The sequence below is a fragment of the Castor canadensis genome, chromosome 4 (genome assembly GCF_047511655.1).
Source record: "Castor canadensis chromosome 4, mCasCan1.hap1v2, whole genome shotgun sequence".
Lineage (NCBI taxonomy): Eukaryota > Metazoa > Chordata > Mammalia > Rodentia > Castoridae > Castor > Castor canadensis.
Window position 1 is genome coordinate 147,514,503 of NC_133389.1, and position 23,513 is coordinate 147,538,015.

Genomic DNA, 23,513 nt, shown 5'->3' on the forward strand with positions numbered 1-23,513 from the left:
AATGACAACCTCGCTGCCTCACTTTCCCCATCTCTGAAATGGGTCTAATAATAGCACCCCTTTCTCTTCGGGTGGTTGGAAGTATTAATATGAAGTGTTCTGCCAAATGCCTGCCACAGAGTGACCACTCAACCAATGTTAGCTTTATCACTGTACGTAACAGCACATATATTGTAGCTACTATAGCCTCATTGTTTCAGGCCAGCAGACCCCACCTGATGTACAAGCAAGATACCAGGCCAGCCAAGAATGAACAATCTTTGAAACAAAGTTTCCTTGAACAGAGGGCAAGAGGTGGGGCTTCTTCCAGTTCTTGTCCCAACTTTAAACTTCAGCAAGAATATCCAACGAGAGCATGGAGGTCCTTGAGCCCACAGGATGCCTCAGAGAGAGGTCAAAGCAGCCCAGCCCCTCCTCCCCCCAGGACTGTTGTAAGAGTACTGGCATGGCAAAGGGTTGCTGGTCATGACCTTATTCAAGGAGATGAAAGTGTGGCCTGGCACACCGGGATGGACTGAGGGAAGGCAATACTTAGTTGGTAAAAAACTGTTCTGTTCCCAGCCTTGTTTCTTCTGTTTGAGATTGCTTTAACAAGGAACAACAGTTGCCATATAGCCAAGGCCCACTGGTTAAATTCACATCAAATTTCTTTAAAGTTTCTTTTTTTTTTTAATGAGACCCACATTGTTTCTGAAAAACAGTTGAGAAACACTGTGGGGTAAGAAAAATGCTTAAACAAGAGAGGCCAGGGTCACCTCTTTCCTTTATTTATAGTCAGCAAAATAAAACAAAGTGCCCCTTTTGATAAAATGAATGTCAAAGGCATTTCAAATGAGAAATAATGGGTGTTATGCAGCTGATTCCCATTTTCCCTTCCTTGGCTCACTGGATATTTGTTAGGCTTTTTTTCTCCTCCAGCTTCACTGAAATGCTTATAAATTTTCTCTGCTTTGCCACAGATATTTTGCTTCCTAAGCATATTTTCAGTGACTGGTCTTCCATCCAGATGTCAAATGACTTTTTGGTTTTATGTCTTGAGTGCTTAAGACATAACTCAGTGCTACTAGCAATCTGGTGTATGTTCCCCAAAATTCTTATAGATGAGAAAAAACAAGCTCCAAGAAAATTGACTAGCATCAGGACTTAGAGAAGTGGAAATGCAGGCTCAATAAAAGTAGTTTAAAAAATGCCTAATCGACCTGGAATGTTTGCTTAAGATCTGAGCTAACCTTTGCTGTGTTCTTAATTGCCTGTAAGATTTGCTAAGATAACATAAATTGTGTTGTCAAAGCCAACATATTCACAGATGCTGGCCATGACCCATGAACAGCAATGGAAGCCATCGTGTGAAGAGACACTCCTTGGTACTTTGGCTGAGATGGCCCGATGATTGTTCAAGTACACCTTTGCTGGGAGCCTGGAAAATTACTATGTTACGTGACTTTCCCAGGTCTCTGTCAAGCCTGTGGTTTTATGATGCCTTATATCATATACTTACCTATTCTTCCTCTGAGTCATCTTCTTACTACCTTTGCTCAAGTATCTTAATGAACTAGGGAACTATGGTAAATTCTAAAATCTAAAAATAACTTAGATTTGTGGTGAGAAAATGCATGTTACCTACCTTTATTAGTTTCAAAGTAAAAAAGTATAGGATATAAAGACTGACAATGAGCTTCCAGCAAAAGACATCAAAGGATTGTGAGAATCCATGCTTACTAAAATTCTAAAACAGCCAGACGTAGTGGCTCATGCCTGTAATCCTAGCTATTCAGGAGGTGGAGATCAAGAGGACAGTGGTTTGAGGCCAGCCTGTGTGAAACATCAATGAGACCTCCATCTCAACCAATAAACTCTGGGTGTGGTGGCATGTGACTGTCACCTCAGCTACTTAGGAAGCATAAATAGTCCAGGCTGGCCTGCCCATAAATTCAAGACCTTATTCCAAAAATAACTAAAGCAAAAAGGGCAAGGGGCTATGGCTCAAGTGGTAGGACAGCTGCCTAGCAAGCAGGAGGCCCTGAGTTCAATCCCCAATACCACCAAAAAAGAAAAAAAATCTAAAACACAGTATCAACTTTCACACTGAAATGACTGAAGTCAAATTCAGTCAGATCAAGAAGCTGTTCAAATAACCACAGTACTGAGCATGTCACTTACCATTCTGAATGAGAGTCTGTGACCGTGTGAACCTTCCGTGGACAGCTGTCATGTGCAGTGGACTTTTGCCATCTTTACTCTAAAAAATGAGGGAAGAAGAAACAATGGACCTCAAGAGCCAGTGACGTGTCAATCTGAAACATCCCCATGGATACAGCTGTCAGTGTGCCGAAAGTATCAATTTCACTTTTTTAAAAAAAAAATATGATCTGTAGTTACAAAGACAAAGATAATTTTGAAAGAAAAAGATAAAACATGCATGACCTCTCAAGTTACTACATAACTTCACATTTTCAAGAAGCTTAGAGAAGCAATCTGAAATGTCTTTTCCTGTCTTATGATATACCAAAAAAGGTTTCCCTTCAAGGTGTTTTTTCAACTTTCAAAAAGACAAATGATGTGTTAACTTGCATGGTCGTGTCTGCCCTGTAATGGACTAAACTGTTACTAATTAATCACCACTCTGAAAACTAACCGGACACCCTCTACCATTCCCTACATTCTAGTTCTACTGAAAAATAACACATTTGGTTGTCTCTAAAGACCTCTTGGGTTAGCCTGGCCCAAAAGACCAAAAATCGTATGTTCTCCCTCATATGTGGACATTAGATCAAGGGCAAACACAACAAGGGGATTGGATTTTGAGCACATGATAAAAGCGAGAGCACACAAGGGAGGGGTGAGGATAGGTAAGACACCTAAAAAACTAGCGAGCATTTGTTACCCTTAACGCAGAGAAACTAAAGCAGATACCTTAAAAGCAATTGAGGCCAATAGGAAAAGGGGAACAGGTACTAGAGAAAAGGTTAGATCAAAAAGAATTAACCTAGAAGGTAACACCCATGCACAGGAAATCAATGTGAGTCAGTGCCCTGTATAGCTATCCTTATCTCAACCAGCAAAAACCCTTGTTCCTTCCTATTATTGCTTATACTCTCTCTACAACAAAATTAGAAATAAGGGCAAAATAGCTTCTGCTGGGTATTGGGGGGGGGGAGAGGGAGGGGGAAGCGGGTGGTAAGGGAGGGGGTGGGGGCAGGGGGGAGAAATGATCCAAGCCTTGTATGCACATATGAATAATAAAAGAAAAATGAAAAAAAAAAAACCTACACAATGGTGACTCACAAACATCCATTGAAATAAAAAAAAAATAAAATAAAAAACATAAAGACCTCTTGCTTCACTTAACTCATTAGAAACCACAGGATTAAGACATGCAGCTGTTTAGGAAATTTACATTTTAATGATCTGCTGGAAATGTGTGTGAATTTATACATTTTACTATTTATGATACAAATTATGGAACTTCCCAACATAGATTAAGCCAAAACATGGAAAAATGTACAAAATCTATATACTGATCATTATCATATCAAACACATCAAATTAAGAAATGAACATTTTTTTCTGAAAATGAGCCCAAAAGAATATATCACTATCATTTTAGACCAAAAGCAGCCCTAATAGAGAGAATATACAGATTGTCCTCACCTTACAATGGTTCAACTTAAGAATTTTTTACTTTACAATGGTGCAAAAGCAATTCACCTTCAACAGAAACCATACTTTGATCCTTCCCTGGGTTATTAATGCGTAGTATGAAAATCTCTTAGCTGTGGAGCAGCAGCAGCTCCCACCTTGAAGGTAAACAGTTGACACTCTACAGGGAACCATGTTCTTAAACTGTGATGCTCAGTAGATTAGGTGTGTTAAAAGCATTTTCCATTTATGATGGGTTTGTGGTGGGAGAGGGCTAACTTCATCATAGGCTGAGGAAAAACTGTATCTTCAAGTATTTTTTAAAATACATGTAACTGCTATTTTTCTAAAATAGAAATGTTTAGACTTACAGAAGCATTTTTCTAAGTCTGAAATTAAAATACAAAACTTCAAAATTGCATGTTTATTTTTGTGGTGAAACTTAAATATCTATGCTTTAAAATGAACTGTCTTTAAAACTTCACACTGGAAAATCAGTAATCATTGAAAAGAAAGCATCTTGGGATGAACCAACATCTACCTACGCCCAGAGTTCTTGTTAGAAATATGGATGCTGTGTTCTAGCCCACAACTACGGGACTAGGATTGGGGCAAGGAGGTCCCGACTTCTAACTTGCACAGTGCACTAAAGTTTAAGATCCATTGCTCTGGACTGTGTACTGAAATAGCTTATATAACCACAAGGTTTTAACGGAAGCATTTTTATTATATCCTGTAAGTCTATTCCTTAGGAAAGAGGAAAGTACTTACACAAAACCCATGCCAAGGAAGAGTTAATCAGAGTGCTAACTGCCTCTTGATTGAAAAACATACCATTATAATTAAAAATTCTTAGGTGGGGATGGGAGGAATAATAGGATCAATTTAATGTGATTCTAACCAGAATAAAAAAATATTGAGAAAGAAGGATGGAAGCAAGCTTGATGTTTTACTGAAAATAGTATTTTTAGAGGAAAAGGAGAAGTAATCAAGCAAATAAGGAAACAGCATCATCACGACCACGAAACATAAGTGGAGAGCTCCCCAGAGCCTCCTCAGCCGTTAAGAGTGGAGGCAGTTCAAATGACTGGAAAGCCTGGAAACTACTTTGGGATAAGAATTTGAAACATACTCTTCAGATGAAAAAGTAATGAACAGCCAAGGCTAAGGAGAGAACAGGCAGAATTTCAGAGTTGACATTAAGTTGTCCCTAGGTGGTGCTATTTCTTTAAATTTTGCTCCAGTATTTTCTCTTAAATTTAATATGAAAACATAATTATCATTTAATATATACAGTTATAAATATTTCAGTGTTTAGAAAATATCTTCATAAATAATTAAGTACTTTCCCATGCCTGGAAAAGAGCTTGAAGACTTCACCAAGAAGTACCAACTTGGTAGCTATCTAAATTGTAGGCAGAAACCAAAGCAGAATTGGTTTCTACAGAGTGTAGTTAGTAGAGCCAGTTCCATTTCAGGGATAGCAAACAGCACACTCTTCTTCCCCCCAGCAGTGTTTGTTCCTTGGGTAAAGGGACAAACAGAGATGACCACAGTTAGTAAAACGTAAAGGTTGGCTATATGGTCAGGGTGATGTTTGCCTCAGACCAGTCCTTGCAGAGCTTTGAAGGGTTCAAGTACTAGTAAGTCTAGCCCACAAGCCATTCATTCGTTTGTTTTTTCTTAAGAACACAAGTGGCAGAGGTGGGAAAGATGGCCATAAGAAGTACTAAGAGTATCCCTGGCAGCTGTTTTGGGGCATTTGGTGTATATGGTGTGGGTATAGATGGAGCTCATTATTTCAAAAAGCCATTGAAAATCAATGAAGCTCAAAAGGATAACACTTTTGATTGAGCCTTTCTTTAAAACTTGGAACTCAGAATATTTGGATTTACACTCAGGATTCTACTGGGTTTCATCATCTTCATGAGAAATTTTTCATGCGTGTGACTTGACTGTTGCTGCTGTCCCTAGGACTTCAAACAAGGGGGAACTTTCCATGTGTTCTCACCAGAAAGGGTATATTCAATTCTTCTGTTTACTCAAGGCTTTGCTTTCATACATTTTTTTCTTAATTTTTAGTCTCTCTCCAATTTTCTAGATCTATTTCCAAATCATATTTGTGCTTTGTACATTTACTTTGAAATCTGGTTGTGGTGGCACACACATATAATCTCAGAACTTGGGAGGTTGAGGCCAGTCTAGGCTATATGGCAAGACTCTGTCTCAAAAAAAAATTATTTTGAGAATTTACCTACTTAAGCAAGAAGCTTTTTTGTTGATACATGTAAGGTTAAGCTCTAAGTCATAAAGGAAAACTAATGAAAATTAAGAATATTTCATGACAAATATCATTACTTTTCCATCACAGAACTCACCATTGCCCAAGGAAAATTAATACTTGAACTAATGGAGTATTCCAATTCTCTTGAACATCATTTTCCTCAGAAATCCATTCGTTCTTTTTTTCTATTCCTAATGCCGTGTTTCCTCATCCTCCAAGATCCCACAAACTTTCCCTAAACTTAGAGAAGTCTCTGCTAGTCCCCAGAGACTTGAAAGTAAGATGTTCTCTGTGTCATGGCCCACCTGGAATCACAGGGGCCAACAAGAGTACAAAAAAACCTCCAAGGCCATTGGTGGTGGTGGCAGCAGGAAGAGAGGATCAAATATAGTCCAAAACTCGATAAGCCTTCCTAAATGCTGGTTTGAGAAAGCCATACATAATCCATTTTGCTTTGTTTTTAAAGGTTAAAAATCATTAAAAACATGGTCACTTCAGACATTCATTCCTTTCCTTGTACTTTCTCTCCAAAGTTCCAAGTGCCATGTCTCAAGTGCCTATTCCAATTTATACGGTCAACTTCTGTGACACAATCCATTCTTTAATTAGGTTCTGGTACCTAGAAAGAAGGGAGCTGGTCCACTTCAGCAGACATTGTGGTAGGCTCCAGCTCCAATCTCCAAGGCTAAATTCTCTACCGACACATAGACAGAGAAGAATTGAGGACATGGAGAAGCTGAATAATAGTGATAAGGAGGTTTGGACAACCTGGCTATAGTAATTTCTGAGTCTGTCTTTCTGTCTCATCCAGCATGTCTGTGCATATTGTGCCTTTTTAAACCCTTACTTTGGATGTTTATAAAAATAGCCCTGAGATGCTATAGAACTTACAGTGTGATCTGTAATGGAGAAGAAAATGATATGTTCTTTCTATTTGCAAATTATAAGGGAACTCTGCTGGATTATTTTATAAAATATTATGTTTTTATGATTTTATCACAATTAAACTAATATTACAAAATTAACCTATGTAAAATGAGGGATGGTAAAATGCATGCAGCATAATCCCCCTCCTCTTTCCATCCTTCTTGTAATTACTCATGAAGACTTCATTTTCAGTGATTTGTGAAAAGAGAAGAAAACAAGGTGAACAATGAGTAGGTATTGGCTATATTTCACTATGCTAGTTCTCTCAAACTTTGGGAAATCTAAACAAATACAAATTGCTTTGCATCTACAAATATTTTCAAAATTGAAGGAGCAATGTGGTACAGAGAGATAACAACTTTAATTAGAAAGCTACCTCCTGAGTCAGACAGGGTGGCTCTGTGGAAATGGTACTGGTCCGTGCACCCAGAGTGCATCTGCATCCACTAAGGACCAAAGGGAATTGGGAAATCAGCACAAGGGCAGAGGAGATGAGGAAGACCGAGGAATCTCTCTGCAGTGATAACTGATGCCAGTGTATTGGTGTACAGTCAGGTATTTTTCTTTCTATGCATGCACACAGACACATAACTTTAAAATTAAAACATGGGATTATATTTTACTGCAAATTTTGCTGTGCTAATACTAGGTATTGTTCTTTTCAATATTTGCCAGTCTTAAAATATATATATATATATATATGTCTATATTTTTCTAATTACTAAAGATACTGAATATTTTTTTCATGGGCTTAATGGATATTGTAATCTTTCTCTTGAGATCTGCCTTTGCCTAAACTTTCTGGTAGATTATCAGATTTTCCCTTATTGATTTGTATGAACTCTTTATAGATTAAGCTTATTAACTATTTTGCTTGACTTACCATGTATATGTTGCAGAAAAATTTACCCGAGTTGTTCTTTCAATTTTGTTTATATTAGTTTTATGGGTTTTTTCCTTTTTTATTGTTTTATCTTGACATATAAAAATTTTTAATTTTCATGGAGTTTCATATACTTTTTTTCCTTTATGCATTCTCCTTTTGGTGTCCTGAGGCCAGATAATTGTTTGTAATGCTCAGGTCTGATCAGATGACCTCTACAATAATTAGTGGCCCCACAGCCTACGGAAGCCCAAACTCCTCAGCTATGAGATGAGTCCTTCTCTTTGGTTCTGTCACTTCTCAACTTATTTCTGGTCCTTTCTTTATCCATTTTAAACTCTGTTCAATCACAATAAATTGTTATTTTGGACGTTTGCACTACATTTCCCCCAACATTAGAAATTATGCAGAAAAATGTAAAAAAAAAGTTTAACTTTAAATACAGAAGGTCATTAAAATAAATTGATGTGATATTCTTGAAATTAAACCTTAGGAATCATCCAAGTCAGAGACAGAATGCACTGGAACTTCAGTTTTGTATGCTGTGAGCTCAGGAGAATGGGCAGCAAAGATGAGATGAATGGAATAACTCCTGGTGCAGATTAGGATATTCTAATACATGTAGGACGTTCAAGTGTGACCCAGATGAGTGTTGCATGCATAGATTCCCCTAGGTCATCCATAAGAACAAGCTGAATAGTTACCTACAGTTTACCTCCCCCAGCTTTTCCTAGCCACAGCTTCCACATCTTTCTTCATGCACTCTCCTCTCACACTATTTCTCTAATTATCTCTATGCCACCTCCTCTCATCTGAAAATCTTCTCAGCTCAAAACCAACCTCCATTTTTGATCCCCAGACAAGAAGCAAGCCAATACATGCTTCTGCTACTTTGCAACACTTCATTGCTCTCTCTCATGGCACTCATTACATTCTCTCTTGCCCAGTGATTGTCTAGTGTGAGTTATCTCTTTGCTATATTGCAAATTCCTTGAAGAATCCTACCATTTCTCATCTTGAGTGCTCCTCCATGTAAACAGAGGACACTGGATAGTCCTCAGTAAATGGGATGAATAAAAGAATGATCATTAGGACCAGGTCAATGCTATATCCCTAAAGCCACAGCTTGCTTCAGGAAAATATTTGAGAGCCATGCGAAGGTTGGGAACAAGAGGGTAATCATTAGATTTCCTTTGAATTCTCAACAGTTCTGCACTATCAGGTCAACACTGATCTCTGAATTAGAATCTGAATAAGTCAACATCCTTAAGATAGTGTTTGCCCTGGAGCATTCCCTACACTACCAAGGATATATGGCTGTGCTTTCCAGCTCATATCACCATAACTGGAGAAGCATCCTAACCCAGGACAAGATCTGTATGAGTCAAGGTGCTCAGGGTTACAATTCACTAAAATATGGTATAATTTGTAGCAGTCGTTTTTGCTCACACAGAAGCTAAACGCAAATGTATCTAACACCGAGAGTCTAAGTGCCATACCTGAATGTTAACATCTGCCCCGTTGTTTACTAGCAATTCCAGACACAAAGCACCATGAGTGGAGGCAGCAGCAAAATGCAAAGGGGTGAAACCGTTGTTGTTGGGCTGGTTCACGTTAGCACCATAGTCGATCAACTCATTAACTACAGCATCCTGGCCATTGTAGCAGGCAATATGAAGTGCCGTGTTTCCATAGACGTTGATTTCGTCAATCTGCAAATGAGTCCAATATAGGGCAATTAAATTCACTGGAACCAATTTATCCATTTTCCACAAAAAGCCTAATGGCTGGAGAGAGAAAAGAAATATCCATCCATCAGCATAATTATTCAGGGCTTACTCTCACCCTAGCAGGTTATCCTGGAACACTCATCTCCCCAAAGGAAAGACTGGCAAAATTGAATGTGACAAAAAGTGACTCAAAAGGAAAAGTTAGAGGTTTCATCTGATAGAGAGGAATTTTCTGGCTATAAAAAAGATAAAGGGTAAAAGGTCAAGCTGCTTTCAAAATATAAGAAGAACAAAGAATCAGGAGAGGAACTCAAGGGCTGGAGCAGTGAACATAGAGAAAAGGTGAGGGGGCAGAAGAGGAGGCTGTGGACCCTATACACACTGTCAGACCTCAGAACCCACTCTGCTTTTGCTCTGGAGTCTGATACCTCATCAGGCTGCATCTAGGAACACAACAGTGTCTCTGTCCTGAGGTGTGCTTATATGGCTCCCTATTGCTTTCTAAGACCCACCCTGGCTGCTGGATGTCACCAGGCTGGTCTCAGTGTAGCAGCTTGGTTTTCCTTTTCTCCAGTGGCAGGATGTCCCAGAGCCTCACCACTGCTCCTGCGGTGCTAGTTGAAGAATGGAATAAACCAAGTTTTCTAGCTCAAAATCAGATGTGTACCCTTGCCATTCATTCATTCGTTCTTGACCGATTAGTAGATATTACATAGAATATGTGTGTTTATCTATTTCTCTATGTTGACATAGAAAGCCTGTTTCTGGTTTCCTGAAGTCTCTGCCCCCATCACCCTTTACCAGTTGCCTTGGTAAACTCAAAAACAGAGGAGGCTAGGAAATAAGTTTTTCTCCCCTTGAATTACAATGCAAACTGGATTAAGTTTCAGAACAAAGGAAAACCCACAAACACACAGTGATGCATGAATTGTGGCTCACCTCTACCCCCAGGTTCAGGAGGTGTTTGACAACATTGATCTGTCCGTTGGAGGCCGCAGCATGCAAGGGAGTGTAACCCTTCTTATCTTTACAGGTAATTTCTGCACCATGGTTTATGAGCAATGCCACAACATCCAGGTGGCCTTGACAAACAAAGCAGCGGAAAATATCATTAACCTTTATGGGACAACTTGATGATTCATTGCACCTAAATTATCACTATTAGCTTTTATTGCCACCAGTATTTTGCTGAGCTATTTTTAAAAAGTTCCCTTCTGGCCGATCTTCAACAAATATTTATTGAGTACCTATTATGTGTCAGGCATTATGCAAATGCTATGGGAAGAAAAAAAGATGATTCGTTCATATGCCAGAATTCATAGAGATGTAGCAGAAGTGATGCCTGCCACCTTGTCAACAAAGGACCAGGTCCTGACAATATGTTACTACCACAGCCTTTTGAATTTGTGCTAAAATGAAAGCAATGCTTTTGAAAACAACTTCTATTCCTTGTTAAAAAAAGACTAATAGTAATTTAGTGGGGAAAAACCCATAAAAAAAACAAAAAATCAATTATTCAGAATGCCCCAAGAATATTGTTAAATCATGAAATTGTTGTTGTATAGTTGGCTTTTAACTCATAAAAATGGCCATTTCATACGACTTAATATAAAAATACTCTCTTGAATTAGTGGATAAACATAAAACCCTTCTAATCTCAATTCTAGAATATTTTATCCTGTTCCCTAACTCATTATATTAATTATTTGTATAATTAATGTATTTGGCTTTTATTTCAAACTGAAGATTGTTCAAAGCTTCAGGGTCATTTCTGTGAGCATGGTTGACAACTGAAGGGTAGAAGACAAGTACAAGACTCCAGGATCTAAGTGAGTGTGTTTCTGTTTGTGTATGTGTGAAAGAGAGACAGACAGACAGACTGGTATTGACTTCTTAAAATTTGACTCTCTTTCTCCCAAGACTTGTATATAGAAAAAAGTATTTTCAACTACTAGGGGTGTTACCTTAAACTCTTTGTCCTGATTTTAACCTATTATCCCCTAAAGATAGCCATCCATATATTTTTTTACTATTTGCATTCTGATGACCCACATGATAATGACTTGACTTCTTTAAAGTCCTTTACCCAATGTTTTAATTACACATCAGCAAAGAATGAGCTTGGAATCCCAAATTCTTTGAGTCCTAGCTCACGCTAGCTCAGTGTTCTGCCTAAATCTCTCTCTTGTGGAAATATTCACGGATTTAGTCCTGTAGTACCACTGAAGACATTTGATCTAGTTTAGTCAACTTGAAACACCATGCCACTTAAAAAAAAAATCATGTTTGAAAAGTTTTAAGATTCTTGGTTTTTTTAAAGTCCAGGTATTAATTCAAATCCATCTATAGCCACATAATTTATTTCGTCCCTGTCCCAACTCACTCCTTTTTTTCTCCATACAATTAATGCTAATATTTAAAATTATGATAAAAGGCATGCATGATATTAAAAAGGAGTCAGAAAGACAAAAAAGTGATAAAAGGAAACCCAAATTACCCACAATCACCAATCCCTAGAGATAATCAGTTAATATTTCAGTATATAATATTTTCCAGATTTATTTTTATTGTATAGATATTTTTTACAAAAATGAAGATATTACTTATACAGTTCTATGATCCATTTTTTCCGTTAGCATATCACACTCTTTCAATGTTAATTAATACACGTGGTCATCATCACCATAGTTACTCAGTGTCCCATTGTGTGGATCTTCCAGAATTTACCAAAATGATGCTTGTGGATGGGCATTCAGGTGTTTACAATGTGGTACTGTTAGAATCCTATCTTCTTTCCTAATTGCAGGATGTTCTCCAATTAGAAATACAATGGAAGGATCTTAGGTCTGTTCCAAAGTCTAAGTCCGCACTGAGAATAAACTCTGTGAAGTCTACCATTTGTCTGTGGTTTTTGTGCCAGCAAAAGTGGAAAGGTAAACTAGAGCTGTAACCTTGTCCTTCATTCTGGAGTGGAGTGTGCAGAAGTGAGGCTGCTGGCCCCAGCTTTGTGTGCAGGGCAGCAGGCACGTGACCTAGGTGGCCTCTGATTACTTCTGCCTACAAAACAACCAGGGGGTTTCCTCTCTTCCTTCCTTTTTGTTTCTTTCCAAAATATTTATAAATAAAAAGACAAATGGCACTTGTTCCTTGCTTTGCTAGCCAGTCCTCTTTCTTTTTTAAGTACCTTATTTTGCTGCTATCACAAGTTAAAATATGCACAATGTGTGCAGCTTTCAAATCCAGACTAAAGCACATCAGAGAGGCCAGTAACATGGGCCAAATCTTCATTCAGTTGGAACCCAAGCCTGAAGTCAGACTTACCTGAGAGAAAACCCACTTGGTCAACAAGAGACCCATGACTTATTTAGCTAAGGTCATCTGCACTTCATTTTCCATGCATGGAATCCTTACCCATATATGCTGCCCAGTGGAGGGCACGTCGGTCCTTCTTGTCAAATGCATTGATGTTTGCCCCCTTAGCCAAGAGTAAATTGACCATCTGAAAGACAACCAGCAACAAAGTCAAGCATTCACTCTGTAATGATGGGGACTTCTTACTGCCTGCAGGTGATCTGAGGCAATTTAACATCAACTTTAAAAGCAGGTCAGAGATCTGGAGTCCTAGCAAAGTAGGAAGAGGATGGTCAAAGCAGAACCTGTGACATGTGTCAAAGGAAAAGATTGAAATGACAACCTACTTTTCAATTCTAAATTTCAGAATTCATCCAACTTTTCAATTCTAAATTTCAGAATTCATCCAAGTGATGTACAACTATTATCCTCACATTCTCTAAAAGTCTCAGCAATAAATTCAGCTTCCACTTGTGGCTAAGAGGTTCTGTATGGGATGTCCCAGTTCCCATGGGTGAAAATACCTACCTCCACATGGCCGTTCAGAGCTGCGTGGTGCAGGGCTGTGCGCCCCCCTCGGTCGGAGACATTGACGCTGCTCAGCAATGGGATGATCACTTCTGCACATTTGACGGCCTTATTAGCTGCTGCCACGTGGAGGGGGGTCTGCCAGTTCTTGTCTCTCGCATTGACATCAGCTGAATGCTTAATCAACACTTGCACTGCTTCCTACAACGAAAGCAGAGTTTGCAGGGGTCACTGACAAATGCTCAGCGAATACTTACAGAGTATAAGATACTTCCCTAGATACAGGAACTATAGCGAAAAAGCAAGAGTCCTACTCTCCTGGGCTGGTTCCACACAGCAAAGTAACACATAATAGAGATCAAAAGAGTGGCACCAACCATGACAGATTCACTTTACCTTTTTTTTACCAATCCAAGAGCCCTGGCACCTTCTTTGGATAAAACTAATTAAACCTTTTGTGGATAAAATTTTCATATAATATACAAAATATTTTTGGGTCAAATGACAGTATGTATGTGCAGGTATGAACATGCAGGTAAAATATTCATTGGAGAAAGACTCACAAAAGATCATCTAAAGTTAGAAGTGTTTGTCAATAAGCCAACCAACTTCCAAAGCCTGCCAAACATTCTTGAGTCAATTCATAAATCTTTGGTTCTTTCTGCCAACATGTAACTTTGGGTCTTGTGTGATATTGATCACACAAGCAGTCAAGGGAAATGACACTCTGTTTCTGTGTCAATTTGAAGCTATGAAATTGGTCATCTTTCCTCAGCCTTTTCCATTACAATAGGTAACTTCTATTGCCACTATTGAGTTCCTTTCCCTGTATTGGGTCTCTTGCTTTTGATTTTCCTGCTATTGACCCAATCAGCTCACCAGCCTCTCCACCTATAACTTTCTACCTTAGATATTTAATAGAATCACTGGGGAGCTCTTAAAATACAGATGCTGGTCCACCTCAGAGATTTTAATGGATCTTAGCATTTCTGTAAAGCTCCCCTTCTGTTTAGTCAAGTGAATGATATGGTTCCCTTTAAAAAGAGAATGGCTATCGGGTGCTTCCCTCTACTTCTAGACACTTCCCTGGGACCAGTTACTGGGGTCCTTTATAGACATGCAACATCAATAAACCAATCAAAAAGCATCAGTCCCACACTCTTGCCACCCTTCATGAACTAAGGACTCCACCTTGGCTACCTCAATCCTCACAGGACTGGACTGTCCAATTTATTTTATCATATGGATATAAAAAAGGGCCTTGGAGAATACATGACTTGAACTCAGAGAAACTAAGACTTTTATCAGGGACATAAATGATGAAATAAAAAGAATGTTCTACAAATCAGAAGTAGCTCCATATTGAGATAAATGGTTAACCTGGCTAGCAGAATGAGAATAAAAGGAAGTTAACTGGTTCTCATACAGTTTAAATGAGCAGTATGATAAGTGAAGGAAACTCCACTTACATGATGTAAATAAAAGGCAGTAAACTATAGGGCCCAAGAAAATACTCCAAACAGGAAAAAAAATACGACACTTATCCTCAGAAAGACAATAAAGTCCTACTGAATAGTCCCTGAGCCCACTTTTGTGGGAAATATGTGCACATGCATTATTAACACTCGCCTATGTGTGAAACTGCTAGAACTTCAGAAGAGTACGCAAAACATTAGCTGGGCTGGAGCCTAAAAACTAGTTGAGTGAACAAAAATAAACAAAAGAAAAGCTAAATCACAATAGAATTCATGATCCAAGAGTAGGATTAGAAAAAGAAAATATTTTATCAACTTTGGTCTCATACATTTTGAAGTTTATTTAGAGGCATAGACATTGCAGTATGGGAAGAAAATATTGGAACCTCCATTTGTATTTCTTTTCCTCAAAAAAGAAAGCATTTTAATTGGTTTATTTGTGGGTTGGCACTGTGCCTTCAGTTATCACAACAGAGGATCCTTCTCACATTATTACAGAGCTGCCCTCAGGGAAGAAGGGGACTTCCACAATACTGAGGAGTGAGACTTGTCCTCTCCATTCAGTCACTGTGAGTGCACTGAAATGTACAGTGATGCTAATATGTACCTGTAAACTAAAAGAACCCAAAAGGTCAAGGTTCATGCAAGGGACTCAAAGGTTAATGATAATATTAACAACAATGCAAGCAATAAGCAAAGTAGAAGTCACAGTGTAAAAACTTCTTACAACTCCTACCAAAAGCGTCCTATCACTGACATCACAAAGTAAAAGTGATGAAAAATTTAATCAGATCTGACAAGTTGGCCAAAGCAGAGAAAAACCAACAGACTACTAACTACCTGCAAGGTTACAGACGACTAAGATAAATGAAAAGCCTCACCCTAAGAATGTGGTGCCTGCACATATTAGCCAGTTCAGATATACAATTTATATAGAAATGAGACGCATATTTTGAGGATGCATGTCAAAAAAGTTTTACAGACATATGACTCAAAAGGATGGAGATAACCATGTCAAAGCAATAGAATAAAAATGGTATAATATCCTTCTCCACATTCCTAGGAAAATAACAGTACATGCTATCACTTGAATACCTTTGAATTGTGTGTTATTTTACTATACTTGCATAGATCCTTGTTTTATGTTAAATGTTATTTAAATCCAGAATAGATTAACAAAATTAAATATACAAGATCATTTCACAACTTTATACTATTTGGAGATAATAGAATTCGTGAGAAATTTACATTGCAAAGGTAAGGTAAGATAACAAAATTTGATCATGTTTTTTTCTTGGTGATCTTGCAGTGCTGGTGATCAAACCCCCAAACCTCACACATACTGGGAAAGTGCTCTACCACCTTTCTACATCACCAGCCCAAAATGTGATTATTTTTAAAGTAATTCAGAGTAGATGAGTGAGACATTGCCTAGGTAAGGCACTACTTTTAAATGAATGCTTATGAATGATTTGCAATTCACTCAAGGCAACATGATAAACAAAGAAAGCAAGCACATATTAACATGGCAATTATAGTTTATAGGTAAATAACTGCATTTAAAATTTGTGGGGGGAAATCTGTATTCTATATTCTTTTAGTTAATACTTTAAAATATTACTTTATAATATTTTTGGTTTGGGGTTTTTTTTTGTTGTTTTTTTTTTTTTTTTTTTGATGGGACTGGGGTTTGAACTCAGGCTTTGCAATTGCAAGGCAGAAGCTCTACTGTTTGAGCCACACCCCCAGTTCATTTTTCTCTGGTTGTTTTTAGAGATGGGGTCTCATGAACTATTTGCTTGGGTAGTCTTTGAACTGTGATCCTCCCAGTCTCAGCCTCCCAAGTAGCTAGGATTATAGGCATGAACCACCAGTGCCTAGGCAGTCTGTTGTTTTAGAAACAAATTTGTTTGCTTACATATTGTACATGGCTGCTTTTACATTATAATAGCAGAGCTGAGCAATTCTGACATAGTCTACATGTAAACTGTGATGCCTAAAATACTTGCTATCTGGTACTTTACAGAAAAAGTTTGCAAACCTCCTGTCTAGCCCCTTGTTTGAAATACCAGACACTGAAAATGACCAAATCTGGTTAAAATAAAATTTTATTTATCAGCAAAATACTGCTTAAAAGCAAATCCCCTATGGAGGGAAGATGACCTCTGGGTTGAGCAAGGCCCTTGCTCTGCATTGAAAGGTCAATTGTGAATTTGGGAAGGGGGTGAACAGAGCTGAATTCTTCTTCAGAATGAGTGGCTCAGAAAGGGATGAGGACAGAAGAGGAGGAGAGAGGACATGGGTCCTGCACAACAGGGCAGAGGTACACTTCAGCAGCCTAAGAGAATTAGACAAAGCTGACCAAACTAAAGCAGGGGAGCAGGTTTCTGAAGTCAGGCAATAGACAACTTAAATCTCCAAAAATTCTTTGAAATCGTGGAGAGAATTTTAGACTTTGTGCAGGTCATGACCGGATCTGCATAGAACACAAGTTCATTATCAGATGTGGGGGGAGGGTTGGTGAGCAGGGTCTCTAATCTCTTTTGTGTGAAATTGGCAGCTCTTGTTAAGTGAGAATTTCACCACATTTTCCTCTCCTGCCAGTACCCTCTCACTGCACAAGGATAGCTAGAAGAGCTAGGACTTCGACTTCTCTGCTTTCATAGTATTTCAACTTTGCCCATTCCCCATTTCCATTTCCATTTCTGTATCTGTTTGTATAGTATGCTGGACAGTTTTCATCTTCCTAATAGAAAGAATTCTATCAAAAACAATGTAGCATGTTGGCTGGAGATGCAGTTTGGTGGAGCACTTGCCTAGCATGTACAAAGGCCCTGGGTTCTGTTCCAAGCACTGAAAAAAAAAGAGCATGTAAAGAAGGAGTTTTTAATTTCAAAAGATTCACTTTTTTAATGAAAATATAGTAGTTTAAATGATCATTGAATTAATTTCACCAACATATAGAATATTAGAACTGGAGGGGTTCTCAGTGTCTTCTGGACTTTTCATTTCATAGGCAGGATGACTGTAACCGAGGGTGGCCTGAATAAACATATTCAGATGTATCTTCTCCTTAGTTATTTGTATTTTTAAACTCTGCAGTTTTTAATCTGCCAAGCTAGCTTAATACATTGAATAGAAATTTAATATGATATTTGAGTCACACCAAAGCTCTATTTAAAAATTGTGCTCCTTTTTTCAAAAATTTTAACCTTGGAAGCTCTTTAACTTGGTTTTATGAGGGGGTAACTAATTAATTTAGGAAATTAATGATTTTTCCCTGTATTACATGTTGGCTAGAAAATAATATCTAGGAGTTTGACAAAAATTTGCAAAGTGAAAAAGAAACTAATGCAGGGGAATGGGAGCTGAACACTTTCTGAATCAAGAAGATACTTCAACAGTAGCTTCTCAAATGATCTGCAGTGAGGGCCTAGTTTTCAAAAATTATTATTAATTCAAATGCATCAAGAGCCAATACTTTTGCAAAATATACTAGAAATTAGAATACTAAAATTATAAAATGCAGATACAAAAAGTAACTGGATTATGTTATTATTAAATCTAACAGGTATGAAATTATTCCTTTTGGGTTATACAGGGTCTTTTGTCTGTTTGATTTTGTTTTCTTTTGATTTCTTGAGACAGGGTCTCCCTATGTAGTCCAGTCTGGCCGTGAACTCCTGGCTCAACTTCCCAAGTGCTGGAATCATAGGAGTGCACCACCAATTCCAGCTATAAAATTATTACTTTGCTCTAGAAGTTTCTGAATGCTAACTCTTATCATGACACTTAAGATAAAAACTCATGGGGCTGCAGGCCACACTGTGAGAAGCACTCCTTCAAAGCCTTTGTTTCCTCTTTAATGAACAAATATCATTGTGGACTCTGACATTTCTCCCGGAGGAAGGCATCAGCCCACTTAATGTTCAGTGTTAGAGCTGCAGGCCATGTTAGATGACACCTGTGGCAGGCTGCCCTACCTAAGATACTGAAATAGTAGACACAGAGGAGGAAATGTCACGGATATCACACAGGAGAGAACTGGAAGTGGCATCTGCAGTCCTTTGATATCCACTTTTATGAGTTTCTCTTTTAATAAAGGCCTCTCCAACCTCATAATAAGAAGTAGTAACATACACTGGAGCACATGGAGAGGATGAGAAGAAATGGAAAGCACGTGTCTTAAAGTCATCACTCTTATTATTGTTTTCACAGTCCTCAAAGGTGCACTGCACTTCAATTGGTCATAAATTATTCACGAACAAGTAACAGTTATGACTAACATAGCCCTTTCCAACATAAGCAATGTCAAATTTTACAAATTATAAGTAGTTTTAGACCAGGTCTGAGTCCTGCATGACTTTCTGTACTCTCCCCAAAGCCTGGCAGGTGCATTGCACATAGCTTACATCCATTAAATTTGATGGCATAAATACATGGTTATAATCATCAGCAAAGTCTGTAAATAATAGTCTGCAAATATCAACAGGACATTGACTGTGGGGCTGACATCCCCGAGGCTGCACTCTGTCCTGAAGACTTTCACTGCACTACTCCAATCACTTGGGGCTTTCATCCTATATTGATTACAGCAATTTTATATTCTGCATGCATTATATAAATTGGTGTTCAACCAATTTGTTCAATTAATGGGACTGTTCCTCTAGAAGTACCCATTAACAAACTAAACTCACCCTCTATTATCATAATTATTATAAGGTACAATTATTTTAAGAACGAGTAATTCTAAGGGAAATATTCACAAAGAACCGGCTTTATACATTAGGAAAGGCAGACACAAAAGTATTCCCAGTCTCCAGTGTCAGGTCTCATAGTGTGGTTGGAAACCAGCCACATCAGAATTTTCTGATCCACAGATCTCTGGGCCTAACCATAGTATCCATCAGAACCACTTAGGTGATTTTAAGGCATGCCAAGTCTCAGAGTCACCCACCTATGTTCTAACTAATAGATTACAGAATGCTTGCTTTCTTCCCACTCCAGGTGTGACCTGTGTTCTCAGTGAAAAAATCCTTTTATAATCATAAAGACAATTTCAAGAAAGCAGTAATTTCTTAGTCTTTCATATTATTTTCCATGTCTAGTAGCTTTTCCCTGTCTAGTAGCTTTTAGCTCACAGTAATAATAATGTCTTTTTAGAGGAAAGGGGAAAACATGTATTTTTAATTTTTTAAATGTATGTGGATACATTTAAAACATTTATGTTTATTTATTTATTTTGTGGTTCTGGGGTTTGAACTCAGGGCTATACACTTGCTAAGCAGGCACTCTACCCCTTGAGCCACACCTCCAGCTCTATCTTTTAAATTTTAAGCTATAAAATAAAATACTTATCCTGCTCAGTTCTAGAAAATATCTTTCTTCCAGTTGGAACTTTGTCTGCCCAGAAGGCAGAACTAGATGCACTTTGTTGGCCAGAACAGCACCCAGAAGGGGTACATGTGATCAGAGGGAAGCAGAGAGCATGGTGGTTAAGCAAGCAGGTCCCTTGGTTGTGTTCTTCTCCACTTACTGGGCTACAACACCTTTGGACCCATATTTCACTTCACTGAGGGCAGATTTCCTGAGTTAGTATTACCAGTAATATCAATCTCAAAGGGTGGCTCGGAGATTAAAATGGAAATGCACAGAAAGTCCTTGGTATACTGTGTAACACACAGTAAATGCTTAATAAATGCTCATAATGACAACACTTACATGGACACAGTATGCTGCTCCTATGCCCCAAAGGCAAGGTGCCGCCATCTTAGCTTTTCTAACTGAAAGATAGTGTCTACAGCAGGAAATGAAAAGCTCAGCAATTCTCCTTTGCAGCTATTCTGAGGTCATCACAGCAGAAAGACCCCTGCATTTGCCATAGGCCACAGTGGGCCTGGCTGTCTTCCCAAACATGTCCTCAGAAGCCACTTGGCCCACTGAAGGCCCCATAGCACAGTTACTAGTGACTTCCACCTAGTGGCCTTCAATAGACACGTGGTAAGCTTCTATAAGAATGTTAGGTTTCCAGGTTTGTATACATTTAATCTCTTTCTCCACAGCTGCCCATACCCAAGAAAGAGAAGCAAAGAAGCAAGAAAAATACATTAAGCAAGGGATGCAATGTGAAACAGTTCACAACAACACTTCAGAATATTCTCTCTGGCAGCCCCGAATCTTGCTTACCTATTTTAGCTAGTATTGCAAAATACATTTCCCTAGTACTTCAGTAGAAGTCTCTTTGTTTCTCCACAGCCTTGGGAATAGTCAGAGGAAAAGGAAGATGGGACTCTGGGGCCTTTACAGAGCAGCTAAGGAAATAATACTGATTGTTTCCAAACTGTTTGTAACCTGGGAAACCCAGATGTGCCAGCTTGGGGAGGTAAAGAGGTTTTGAGGCCAGTATAGAGTTCAGAAGGTTTTCAATGAAGAAATGGTTTTTAATACACACTCATAAAAGGAATCTCAAGGATTGTCAATCTGAGCAAGAGACAGACGTGCCAGCTCTCATGCTGAAACCAGATGTCCCTTTTGGCAAGTGCTGACAAATGTCAAAATACCAGTTCAAACCTTCTCTGTTCTTTCCCCTCAAGCCTACTTCCCTTTTCCCCAACTCTTAGGAAAGGCATAAAACAAAGTCAAGAGGAGCAAATTCAAAAGAAGAAGGACTCTGAATTTAGGACTTCCACAGCACGGTGGTGAGCTTGAGTTCAGGTGTCCACTGCACAGTCAACATTAATGACAAATACAAATTCAATTTTCTTAAACTGTTCAACATGCTGTGACTATTATTATGAAATTAGTATTGTGAATATTAATATGAAAACATTCCCTTTCATGGATTTCAATATGATCATGATTATATGCAATTCAGGATTTGCTTGCATTAACTTCTTCCTGACAAGAGACACCTACATGGGATTTTTCCCCCTGCAAACCTACAGAGAGTTGGTTACTTGGAGAAGCAACAAATGCCTTTCTCAGACATGAGCGTCAACCCATCTTTGGGCTGTCTGGGTTTAAGTACGCTAAAGATATGTAAGAAAGCGGGCTGATGGGTGATGAAAGTGGATGTTTTGAGGATTGAAGTTCTTGCACCTAACGAAGGTGGAGGTTACATAGTACCAAAGCCATGTGTCCATCTCTCCCCTAAGGGTGGAGACCATAAACTGTATTTACTTATTTCACAGTTCCATTAGCAAGCATTGTGCCTGGTAGATAAAAGGTGTGTAGTAAACTGATTTTTAATTTTAAAAGATCTTGTTTTTATTAAAGAAGAAATTGCTATATATATTTAAGAGACACTTAAAAGAAATTTACCAAAAAGTCAAATAATCTTAAATTTTAGACCAAGAAATACTCCCCTATGAAGGAGCTAGCCTCATGAAGCTGAAGCTGCCCCTACCACCGCAGGTGTTCCACTGCACCTGTTTTCCCAAATAAAACAGAAATGCAAAATGGGGCTATAAGAAGATTCAGAATTCCCCAATGTCTGAGGAAAGCAATTTAGAATTACTTACCTCCTTCATTCTCTATGGGCTATTTCAAAAGTGAATACAACTAACCCCCTTTTTAAATTATTTAAATCACCCAGCATAGCAGGGAAAATAAGGAGTACTAAGCTGTCACCTACCAAGTATAATTTGAAATTTGTAAATGGTTGCCAAAGAGGAAAAGCTGACACTGATGCCAGCCATACACCCCTGCAATGTCTGTGTATTCCTTCTCTTGTTCCTAGGTAAATTCTCTGGTAGATAAGGGGCAGCTTCACTTGGCAAACCAATGCCCAGTTCCTCTAAGGGAGAACCCCTAGATGGTGGGCATCTCCTCTGACCAGGCTACCAGGCTGATATCCACCAGGGTTTCCTTCTGGTCTCATCCCCATGGTGGTCTTCTTTTCCTGTCCCTTGTTTCCTCTGAAGCAGCTAATTCACTTGCCATGGTTTCCATGATTACCCTTCCCTGTCTCTGAGCTTTAATAATCTATTTGCCATCTTCGCCCAAATTTGTAGCATCCTATGAGAAGCTTTTCCTTCAGTGCTACTCCCATTCTGTTTCTAGAGAGTACTAGGCTTGGATACACCAAGGAACAAAACGCCGATTGCTGCCCTCATGTACCTTCCATTCCAGTGGCATGTATGCCAGACTTGGTATGTTGACAAGAACTGCAGGATTCCTTGTCTCCTGCGCTACACCTTTTCAGTTAAAGACATCACCACTTACCTCCTAGCTTCTTTTCTACTTTAGCTTCCAAGGTGCTAAATCCTGTCAGCATACTTCTAATTGTCCCTCAAATCACTGGCTCCTCCCACGCCTCATTCCACCTTCTTCTGTCTCTTGATCTCTTATTGAAACTCCTGTATGAATTTTCTCCCCACCAGCCCAGTTCCTCCTGCTAAAACAGTAGTCTTTCTGAAACACTGATCTGAGTATATCACTCCTCTGTTGTGACCACTGCCCAGAGGATACCAGGCTTTCTGTCATCTTGCCCTCCCCCCAACCATCAGACTTACTACTTCCTGTGTTCCAGTTACATCAATCGAAGCCACCATTCATTCACTTCTACATTTCTTGTCTTCTGTTATATTCAGCCCCCTGCCTCAACCTTCCCTCCTTCTCCTGCTCTGCTGAATCCTCTAAGAACCAGCTCAACTGGCATCTCTTCTGGGAAGACTTCCTCTGCTCAAGCAGTCACT

The 23,513-nt window shown here is 38.7% G+C and overlaps 1 protein-coding gene across 6 annotated transcripts in view; it reads right to left on the reverse strand.

Moving 5' to 3' along the window:
• Ankrd44 (ankyrin repeat domain 44) overlaps positions 1–23,513 on the reverse strand; it is a 295,040-nt gene that overhangs the window by 108,785 nt on the left and 162,742 nt on the right. For all 6 annotated transcript variants that reach the window (XM_074071329.1, XM_074071327.1, XM_074071326.1 and 3 more), the window contains exons 5-9: positions 13,343–13,543; positions 12,875–12,962; positions 10,403–10,545; positions 9,233–9,445; positions 2,161–2,239 (exon numbers count right to left, since the gene is read on the reverse strand). In XM_074071329.1, coding sequence (XP_073927430.1) covers positions 2,161–2,239; positions 9,233–9,445; positions 10,403–10,545; positions 12,875–12,962; positions 13,343–13,543 — 724 coding nt within the window. The remainder of the gene's footprint in view (positions 1–2,160; positions 2,240–9,232; positions 9,446–10,402; positions 10,546–12,874; positions 12,963–13,342; positions 13,544–23,513) is intronic.